Here is a 12,176-nt window from a genome sequence, read left to right on the forward strand (position 1 = left end):
CTATCCTACAATGCAGGGGTGGACATGTACCCATCCTACAATGCAGGGGTGGACATTGACCTATCCTACAATTCAGGGGTGGACATTGACCTATCCTACAATGCAGGGGTGGACATTGACCTATCCTACAATGCAGGGGTGGACATTTACCCATCCTACAATGCAGGGGGTGGTCATTGACCCATCCTACAATGCAGGGGTGGACATTTACCCATCCTACAATGCAGGGGTGGACATTGACCTATCCTACAATGCAGGGGTGGACATTGACCTATCCTACAATGCAGGGGTGGACATTGACCTATCCTACAATGCAGGGGTGGACATTGACCCATCCTACAATGCAGGGGTGGACATTGACCCATCCTACAATGCAGGGGTGGACATTGACCTATCCTACAATGCAGGGGTGGACATTTACCCATCCTACAATGCAGGGGTGGACATTGACCTATCCTACAATGCAGGGGTGGACATTGACCTATCCTACAATGCAGGGGTGGACATTGACCTATCCTACAATGCAGGGGTGGACATTGACCTATCCTACAATGCAGGGGTGGACATTGACCTATCCTACAATGCAGGGGTGGACATTGACCTATCCTCCAATGCAGGGGTGGACATTGACCCATCCTACAAGGCAGGGGTGGACATTGACCTATCCTCCAATGCAGGGGTGGACATTGACCCATCCTACAATGCAGGGGTGGACATTGACCAATCCTACAATGCAGGGGTGGACATTGACCTATGATACAATGCAAATGCATCACAGATATGGACTGTTGAGATAAAGTGGTAGTTTGAATATTATCTAACGTATAAGTATGTTAGATCTCATTGCTCATTTCACCGATTTCAGTGAGTGCCATTTTGCACACGGGACAGGAAACAGTCCTATTTTCAAAGGTTTTGTTTTATACATATTATAAAAGAAGCCATAACCAGTAGCCAGCGTTAAATAACATTAGTTTCATGATAGGATTAACACTGGCACTTAACAGGTGGAGTTTTTTTTAATAATTACAACAAAATTTTAAAAGTAAAAGGAAAACAACCAATATAAATAACATACACATTGCTTTCTATACAACTGCTACTACTACCATGTTACATTTCTACAAGAATCCCGCAACAGAAACGATTCACATCTATGTTTAAGAAAATGAAATAAAAATAAATGAAAATAAGGAACGCTAATTTTTAAAAAGAAAAGCATTCTATCTCAGATTTCCAAATAACTGGTATATATGCAGTACATGATACACAGGTATATATTATGATTCAGAGAAAGCAATGCATTGAACCACCTTAATTAGATCCATCAAGCAGCGCTAGACTTGCAATCCAGCACGACTCTTCCAGCTTTCCGATTAATTTAATTAGGAAAATACCTAGGTAACGTGTTTAAGATATAACTGCAACAACAGGAGTAGTTTATGAGTTGTTGTCTACAAAACTCGTAGAAATTAGTAAGTCACAATTATAAATACACGAAAGTCAAAACGGATGAAGGTTACTGGCCGCGTTAGACCCTAGATCATAATTATGTAGTATCCATTTTACAGGTAATACCTGCGCTGGAAGCAAGTCATGCTATTTATGTTTTCTGTTTATTTCTGGAATATTACACAATATACAGACGGGCATAATCTGTCAGATTGGTTTTTGTTGAAACTGCAAGCATTTCCAGGGAAAGTGTATACTCAAAGTTGGACAATGATGATAAACAGTATCGGATCGTCCGTCAGCCGATACCGAATGCCTGGGTGGATGAAGATAACGGTTAACGGCGGGGAATGGAGTCGCCATTGTTGAGGCATTAGCACAATCATTCTCCTATCTCTGGCTGATCATTACAAGAATATGTGTTCCAAAAACCCGTAGGCGTTCTTGCTATTTTATGTAATAATTGATATCTGTATCTGTAACCGTAATTACGAAACCACATTTACCCATGACTTGCAAGGCAGTGCAGCGACGAAAGTGCACAAAATCCTCCATACTTTAATAAGTATATCGAACAAAGTAATAACTGTCGCCAATAATCCTGATCCATTTCGATGCAATCATTGTGCGTGTAGATGTTTGAAGGATTTGATATGAAAACATTTGTTTCATTTATATTTTTGTTATTTTATTATTGTGACATACATTACATGAACTGCACACCAAAGGTCGACCCATGTAGGGTAATTCATCTTTAAAATAGTACTAAATTACGGATATCCTGGTATCGGCATCATGCACATCAAAATACCTTCACGTTTCTCAAGATGTATTGAAACGGCAAAGTAAAACACCCTTTTGTAATAAAAGTAAAAAAAAAAATGAGAATCATCCCCAAATGCAATGCTACAGTCAAGACCCAACTCACTATGCTGGAACGTTCATTAGGATTGTGCCTTGACGTAATTCTAGGACACAACGGTGGGCGAATCGATGCATATTTTATTATAATATGTTTTCGAATTGGATTGCTGAATAAAATGAAATTGCAAATAAACAAGCGCTTACAGAATCACTAAACACAAAAAGGGACAGTTCACCACGGAAACATTTTTTTCTACAGCAATATATTCCTCACCTGAGGCGCCCTTACAGGTGACGTTGGGAATGACGGGGCTCTGGTCTCTGTCTGTGGGGTCAGCGGCTTGATGGTCACTGTACCTTGCGGTCTGAAATCACACAAACAGGTATATAATCGTTAGATTACTATTCTTTCAAATACATCAGCGAACGTTAAAAATGTCACGTTTTGTTTTCGTCACAATTACATCAATGGATAAAGGTTTTTCAAACAAAGTATGCAAATAGTTACTCTGTTCGATACGGGCTTATCTAATTGATACCCCTGGTATCGGGTTAAGCGCCATTCTATTTATAGAGCGCCATTCTATTTATAGAATGATAAAGCCGTAATCAATAACACCGAAACAACAGAACACAAGTACATGCGGGTACACCGACGGCTTAATTTGAATAAAAGCATGCACTCCTGCCATCATTTCTGAAACAGTTTGCCAAAAGAAATGATTCCAGTGCACAGCTTAGATTTCAAAGATCTCATACTACTCAAACTCACGACCACCAATGAATGACATATTTTGCAATCTTTGAACACCAAAGAAATTGTTTGTTATATTATTTTCGGTAAAAAGATAACATTTTCTTTTCCTTTGTCCTTTCGAATGACACCAATATTTTATAAGGTCGCCCACGGTCGGGTATCTTCACGCAAACGTATGAATACAAAAACAACACCTTGATGCAGAATATATATGCATGTTGTGGATTTTTGTGATTTATCGAATGATGAAATAGTTCAAGTAAAATGGGAAAAAGCGTGCACTTGTTCTTCTTATTTAATGAGGCCAGAAAGAGTCTGTTATCAAAGCAGGTATTTAGTATAATTATCAGCGGTAACGAATTTTATTTTTAGGAATCATTTTAATTGGCATTTTTGTTATAAAAGTTCTGAAACAAGATATAATAAAGGAGGCAATAAATATCATTCTGTCAGAAATAAAAGACGCTTTGTCTTCAGGAAAGTGAAATTCTGCCGCGCTTATCTGCTTAATCTCTTGGATACGAGGAATTCTTGGAAGTACCTCAACTAACAACTTTTGAACACCTCAGAAGAAGTTTAAATCGTGATGACGGATGATTTCAAAGCAAATTTCTTGAATCAATGATTTTTCGTGCTCAGGCGGGGTAAAACGGAAGTCTTTTATCGTGGTTTCTGGACAAAATTTATAAATATCTTTAATCCATTATTCAGGATGTGAATGATACAGGTAATTAGCGTTTATGAGAACATTCTCCAAAAAAACACAAGAAAACAACGGAAACAAATATCTCAATAGATAAAAACATACTGAGCGTACTTATTAACTTAAGTAGTACTTACCTGAGGTTCTGGATAATTGACCTCAAGCTACCTTCAATATGCTTTGTTCATGGAAGAATGACCTTGTTAAAACTATGAAGTCCTACACATGTCACTGATAGCAGGGCAACTCCAAGTAGCAAACATTTAAGACGACATGATACTACATCTGATTCAATGAACATTAATACTGCAGCTGATTTGAATGAAGATTATACTACAGATGATTCAATGAACATTATACCACATCTGATTCAGTGAACATTATACTACAGCCAATTCAATGAACATTATACTACAGCCAATTCAATGAACATTATACTACAGCTGATCCAATGAACGTTATACAACAGCTGATTCAATGAACATTATACTACAGCTGATCCAATGAACGTTATACAACAGCTGATTCAATGAACATTATACTACAGCTGATCCAATGAACGTTATACAACAGCTGATTCAATGAACATTATACTACAGCTGATCCAATGAACGTTATACAACAGCTGATTCAATGAACATTATACTACAACTGATACAATGAACGTTATACTACAACTGATACAATGAACGTTATACAACAGCTGATTCAATGAACATTATACAAAAGCTGATCCAATGAACGTTATACAACAGCTGATCCAATGAACATTAAACTACAGCTGATACAATGAACATTATACTACATCTGATTCAATGAACATTATACTACAGCTGATGATCCAATGAACGTTATACAACAGCTGATCCAATGAACATTAAACTACAGCTGATACAATGAACATTATACTACATCTGATTCAATGAACATTAAACTACAGCTGATACAATGAACGTTATACAACAGCTGATCCAATGAACGTTATACAACAGCTGATTCAATGAACATTATACTACAACTGATACAATGAACGTTATACAACAGCTGATTCAATGAACATTATACTACAACTGATACAATGAACGTTATACAACAGCTGATTCAATGAACATTATACAAAAGCTGATCCAATGAACGTTATACAACAACTGAATCAATGAGCATTATGCTACAGCTGATTCAATGAACATTATAGTACAGACTATTCAATGAACATTATACCACATCTGATTCAATGAAAATTATACTACAACTGATACAATGAACGTTATACAACAGCTGAATCAATGAACTTTATACAAAAGCTGATCCAATGAACGTTATTCAACAGCTGAATCAATGAGCATTATATTACAGCTGATTCAATGAACATTATAGTACAGATTATTCAATGAACATTATACCACATCTGATTCAATGAACATTATACTAGAGCTGATACAATGAACGTTATACAACAGCTGATTCAATGAACATTATACAAAAGCTGATCCAATGAACGTTATACAACAACTGAATCAATGAGCATTATGCTACAGCTGATTCAATAAACATTATAATACAGACTATTCAATGAACATTATACCACATCTGATTCAATGAAAATTATACTACAGCTGATACAATGAACGTTATACAACAGCTGATTCAATGAACATTATACAAAAGCTGATCCAATGAACGTTATACAACAACTGAATCAATGAGCATTATACTACAGCTGATTCAATGAACATTATAGTACAGACTATTCAATGAACATTATACCACATCTGATTCAATGAACATTATACTACAACTGATACAATGAACGTTATACAACAGCTGATTCAATGAACATTATACAAAAGCTGATCCAATGAACGTTATACAACAGCTGAATCAATGAGCATTATATTACAGCTGTTTCAATGAACATTATAGTACAGATTATTCAATGAACATTATACCACATCTGATTCAATGAACATTATACTACAGCTGATTCAACGAACATTATACTTCAGTTGATTCAATGAACATTATACAACAAGATTCAATGAACATTAAACATAGGTCTGTTTGGGGACCTTACGTCAGTTGTGTCCATCGACCACTGTAGTGTTTGGTACAGGCCGTATTCATAAAACAGTTGAAGCCATTTCTAGGCTTTAGTCGATTCCCTTATATGTTCATAGTCAAATTCAAGGATATGCGTGTTTTTGACATAAATGTGAGAAAGGTGGTAATTCATAGATTATTAGGTGTTTATATCAAATGACCAGTGCGACTCTTAAAATAAGAATGTGACTTCAGTTAGGAACTGGCTTGATATGCTTTGTGAATACTGGTCCAGACACGCATTATCTCTGGGCAACGGAGATAGATGGTGAATCCATGTATGGCAGACATTGATATTGTCATCGACCTATCTAACTGGGCAAGCTATGTTTGATGTTATTTCACAATTCATACCTCTGTACAAGGAACTCTATCTGTCCTCCTCCACCCGATATGGCATCCTGTGCCTGCTTGTGAGTGAAGTTGGAGAGGTCTCGACCGTTGATCGCCAAAATCACGTCCCCACGCTGCAGCTCGCCTTCAGAGGGCGTGTTCGCGAACACCTGCGAGAACAAGCACATCCTTTATTTCATGAACTAGTTTGTTAGGAGTCAGTGCTTCGAAGGTTAATGACCAATTTATCAGAATCTCTTAAAGGGACTCGGTCACGTTTTTACATCAAAAACGATTTTCCCCTGTAATGCATCTAAAACCACTTTTATTATAATTATTTCACTCTTTGATACCGAAATTGCTTGAAAATATACAATTAACTTTTAACAAAAACCTGTAGCGAGGAGCAAACCAAAACTTGTACAGTCAAGAAAAACAGACAACTACTACCACAGACTCTAATACAAGGACTTGTACGTAAGCTGACGGAAATGTTAACCTTTATTGAACACATAGGTAGCATCACGTGATAATGTAAATCAGTCAATTACGTTACAGTTTTTGCTGAATCGCTGAACTAATGCTTTTCGAAATCGTGGACTTCAAAGTCAACTTTTGAACATATTACAATTGTTAAAGGGTTCAGGCCGTCCGTATCTCATTTTTAACACTCCCAATAATTTGCCATTCTTTTGTCTTAGTTTCGCCCATAAAGGTGCATTTTACAAACCATGAAATAGTCCCTTTAAGCATAACCAGTGAGTATATACCACGTGATAAATTGCGTCATAAATGCTACGTAAGAAGGCAATATTTTGATTTGAAAGAAGACTTTAAACAAAGATAACTTCACTATTTCTTCATAATCTAAAATGAAATAAAGCGCAGTCTACGCCGCTTGCGGAGCCCCACCTTCGGTCTTTTACCAGAGTTTGATTGCGAGTTTAGTTTCTTTCAACACTTCGACAAACCTTTACACAATACGGCCGTCTGGTGGAGCACTGTCAAAGTATTATTTTGGAAACAGATTTGTCGGTGTTTGATAAAACTAATCACCTTATCAAACCCCGGTAATAAAACGAAGGCCTGGCCATTTAAGAGGCATAGACTGCCCTTTGTTTTATTTAAAATGGTGTAGTAAAAGAACAGTTATCTTTGATTTAAGTCTTCATTTTAAGCAAAATATTGCCTTCCGACGTAGCATATATGACGTAATTTATCACGTGGTATACACACACTGATAACGGGGTAGTGGATCTCATTTCATTAAGCTAAATGAATTCCTTAACTTCATTACACATAGAAACAACAATAGTTTAGCATGATTATCTTTAAAATAATTTCCGTCAAAAGTCTCAAAACTCTTAAAAATGAGAATTAAACATAAAAAATACCCAACCACATTTGACAACCAAACTTGATCCTGTTATGAGGGACTAAAGCTTGTTGGAGATGTTGGGGCTTTGTTCCTCAAACTTACTTTATTATTGTAATGCGAAGGGTAAAGGCGCACAACTTATGTCAAATGTTTTAAACCTGATAATGCTTTAAAGTTAAAAGAAAAACAACAACACTGTTTTGCATCATAGCTATGATTCGGTACATATCGGATTCAACGGCCGAACATTTTAACCTCAATTGCCTCACTGCGGTTAAGCCATCGAATCTAATTCATACCCTATTTTTTCTGCAACTGAAATCGCCTTTCTGCATTTCATAAGTCATAGACTAGCAAATACTTAACGAATTATTATATAAAGTATGTTCTCTTCATGTTAATGTTCTAGTTACTTATACGTTTAGATTATTATCTACATACGATCGACATTAAGACTGATACCAATGTGTGATGTGTTTTATTATTTTAACGATTACGTGCCAGCTGAAAGCACGTCCCAAACCTTTTTTCTTTGTCATCTAATTATATAAAATATGTGTAGCACTTACCTTATCCTGTGTTCACTAGAGCACTAAATGTATTTGATGTTTATGTGATACCCGAAATGCCACAAAAACAGCTCAAGAACGTGAAAGACGCAGTAAAGAGCCCTTGTTCAGTTTCAAGGTGTAACTCTGTTTTTGGCGTAAACTGCGTTTCAATGACATTTATCGCATAGATTCTACCGGTAACAATTACAATTAAGGGTGTACTCGCGCACTCTCAAGCAGCCAGCATTAGGTTTACGACTAAGATGCTATTGAAACAGGTACCTGCTATGGAAGTATTTATAATAAATTGTAACTATGTTTGAAGATTTTTGAAGTCCAATATCACGTCCACACAAGTGGTATATTTCATACAAGTGTGTACATCTGTATATAATACATACAAGCCAATCTACATAATTCATTCATCCCTAGGTCGGGTCGTTTTTTTCATTTATTTCAATTTAACGAATAAGAAGAGTAAAGTGAACTTCCAGTGATATCCCTGTTTCGCCGACATACACATACATTTATCAATTAAGATATTTTGATGCATATGTTATCTGTCTTCGTTGTGTCATGAAGGTGTGTGTGTGTATGTGTGTTTGCGTGTGCGCGCGCGTGCGTGCATGTGTGTGTGCGTGCGTGTTTGTGTGAGTGTTTCGTTAAGTGTCCACGTGACATTGAGCCTTCGTTGTGCATCTCAACAGGTTTATCGTTGAAGTTAAGTTGAGGGTATCATCCCTGCAAATTCGATTGCATTATTAAATTATGAAAAGGTTTGAATGGTAGTTACTCCTGTAACCCTAACCTCATAAACTTAGGCCATTTGCTTAAACTGCGTTTCTAATCACGTTTCCCTATAATAAAAAGAAAGAAATAAGATCACTTTACTGCCAGTGCATTCGTATGATCAAGTATCATCCTTGTATAGGGTAACAATAAAGTTTGGGTTGGGGGTGTGGGGTGTGTGTGTGTGGGGGGGGCACGGCTTGAGAAACGTTAGAGTACATTCTGAGATAAGTTATTAAACTTATTACGCAATTACATATTTCTGATGTGCAGTTGTTATGAACACGTGTCGAATACCCGCACGTATCGAGATTGTTCTTCTCTGAGTCATGAAAACAACTCTCTTCGGCAGCACAGATTACATGGATTAAGTGTTTGGTTTAGTGTGTTATCGTAATATATATCACCGTGTGGATACCAAAAACTATATTTATATCCACGAGTGAAATATTTACTTTTGGTGTTCACGAGGGGAAAAATATTATGATCTTACACTGAATCACATATTTTTTCTCTTTATTATATGCCTAAAAAGGGTTTTAAATGACAGCTTATTGTAGTTTTTCAGAAAAGCGTGCCAAATGTTATGCGAACTTAATTTAACGTCTTTTCAGAAATGACGTCGTTGGATTTGTTTCCCAGCCCTGTGCGAGCTTACGTTTAATTTGGAATTGAGAGCGCGCGAAACGGAAAGCATATGATAAAACTCTAAAAATGTCTCGGTATGATCGAGATTGTTCATAGACACACGAAGTGTGCTAAAGTGTAACACAGTCAACTCCCCGTGCACGAGCACGTCCCAAGTAGCTAAACAGAAGCATGAAAGTGCGAACTAATAGAGAGTGTATCAGCCCTCTCATCGGGGTATACCCTCAGAACGATTGAACAGGTGTGGATCGCTCGGTAACACGTATCAATTACCAATATTCAACAATCACAGAGCGCTGTGCTATTATAAGAGCAACCAGCTGTCCTCACTACACTATGCTATACACCCCTGATAGCTCATATAATACAGTACATGCATATGTAGCAGACACATATTTATGCAATTACCAAAGACCATCAATGAGTTTATGAAAGCAACAAAAGTACACGTACATCAATAGTTATAGGCTCACTGTGTGTCCTTGCTTTAAGCACGAGCCGCATTATCCCAGATCTGTTGTTTTCCAGTACACATAAAACTATTCATATACACCCTAACCCCGCGTACACGTAATGAGAACAGCACCACCGAAATATTCGTGTATGTGTGTATGCGTTCATTAGATGAGAGGCATAAACGCCACTAGTAACATTTACCAAGTGGCAGGAATGCCGGAGACTTGGCACGGGTCCTGTGTTTAATAAAGTCAGAGGTTTCCTGGAGACTTGCAAGCAAACGGAAAGTAACATTTATATATAAGTACCAAGGACAAATAAAATATACATCCCACTTGTTTTCTTGGGACAACTACCATCATTTATTGTCTACTGCGTTCTTGACGTGTGTTGTCTTTCACGACCATACGTCTGCTTTTATATGTTTGCCCTTCCGTTATTTCTTGATTTTGCCGATGCTGGTCATTGAAACGAAATCAACTCAGACAGCAACGACCGATTAATATGAAAAGATAGCGGTTCTTATGAGAGATACCGATCTACATGTCTGCAACAAGTTCAGTTGTATGCAAAGGAGTGCAACAGAACCATGTATCTGCTATATCTAACCTAACTAGACCTTTCATTCATTATCAACATCTTAGTGGAAACAAATACCTGAACAGCCCCTAGATCTTGCTCACCGTTGTGAAGTATTTTTATGTCAGAACTACAGTACATGGGAAAGTATGTAAGGTTTCGGCATCTTCATCTTCAATTGTCTGGGTTGTTATTGTAAATATGAGACTTCTATTCCCACCAATATTACATGACGTAATATTAAACGGTTAGTAAAATTTAAGTTATAATTAGATGTTTTAACAAATTAAATATGGCCCGTTGGTTATACATGTAATGTACAAGTCCTTTGTTACTTATTTTATCACTATATACATTTTTACTTTTATCTTTCCTATGCAGATTCGTGCTGGCTTTGGTAAGACTTTCTAAAATACGTGGACAGCTTTTAAAGCCATTGGACGTCCGAAGAAAGCTATGTGTAATCCCCAAGCTGTTATGGTTTCATTGACAGTGTTAACTAAGTAAGCAACAAGTGGTTCTAGTATTCAGAATTGAAGTATTTTTTACGCATAGTCATACAGTATAGATCATGCGCTCTAGGTAGGTAAAACCTTTTTTGAATATTGGTGTAATGTAGACATAGTGTGGCATTATATCACGCAAAAAGCTGCAATGCAGTCGTATCTTTAACTTTAATAGCATCCGCTACTCCGAAACGACTGTTTCGCAGATATCAGTGCCAGCAGCTATTGAGTTAAAGTGTGCACCGATAACGCCGCCACTATTGCCTGCAACTACCCCTCTGTAAACGGCTTTGATATTTTTGGACTCTCCTGATCGTGATCTCGAATTGTTACTATTTTAGGAAGCAAATTATCTTGAGTCATTCTCATGTGGGGAGCTGGGAGAAGCTTTCGTTTTAATACGTTTCGATACATTTTTGTAAAAGAAATAATGTTCCAATCTTATGTTTGATATATACATATATGTTGAATAAAATATATTTAAACTGAATTCACTATGCGTACAATGTCATTCAGGTTCTTATCACCATTGCAAGCATAAATGCCCATATGGTCGTGGTGTCATTAGACCCATTCAACACAACTTTGGCAGGTTGGTGTTCTGCTGCTGAATGCACATGCAGTTTTTTTTTTCTCAATATCCGTTACGGCGATATCTCACATTTGATTGACTGGTTATTAATGTTGAAGTGTTTTCTGTTCACGGGAAGGCCAAACCGGCGCAGTGCTTTCGTAAATTCACTTACAGGGAGTGTCTGTGACTTTTCATTTACAATATAAGTCAGACAATAACATAAGTCCGTCAGCTTGTACACTTGCATGACAGTATTAGTGCACAGCCCATAATTGTTCAACATGTGACTTTGATATGGCGTGTCTAAAATTTGATAGCTCCTCCATTCTCGTTTGAAAACAAATTGCGAGAAAAGTGTTTGATTGAATGCCCTGAATTAAGGATTGATTCCACCTTTTTTGCGTTCACGCAGTTTCAACGTTGGGCGTGATTTTGTAATTGAATAAAGGCACGAAACATTTGAATAAATCCCTTTATTTTCACTTT

The 12,176-nt window shown here is 37.0% G+C and overlaps 1 protein-coding gene across 5 annotated transcripts in view; it reads right to left on the reverse strand.

Annotated features, from left to right (window-relative positions):
* LOC128206277 (proteoglycan 4-like) overlaps positions 1-12,176 on the reverse strand; it is a 37,166-nt gene that overhangs the window by 12,103 nt on the left and 12,887 nt on the right. For 4 of the 5 annotated variants that reach the window (XM_052908652.1, XM_052908646.1, XM_052908666.1 and 1 more), the window contains 2 exons: positions 6,231-6,379; positions 2,591-2,681 (listed from right to left, as the gene is read on the reverse strand). In XM_052908652.1, the coding sequence (XP_052764612.1) occupies positions 2,591-2,681; positions 6,231-6,379 (240 nt within the window). Of the gene's footprint in view, positions 1-2,590; positions 2,682-6,230; positions 6,380-10,028; positions 10,188-12,176 lie in introns of those variants that run through there. The other variant, XM_052908661.1, reaches the window with a different exon arrangement.

This window comes from Mya arenaria, chromosome 2 (assembly GCF_026914265.1).
Source record: "Mya arenaria isolate MELC-2E11 chromosome 2, ASM2691426v1".
Lineage (NCBI taxonomy): Eukaryota > Metazoa > Mollusca > Bivalvia > Myida > Myidae > Mya > Mya arenaria.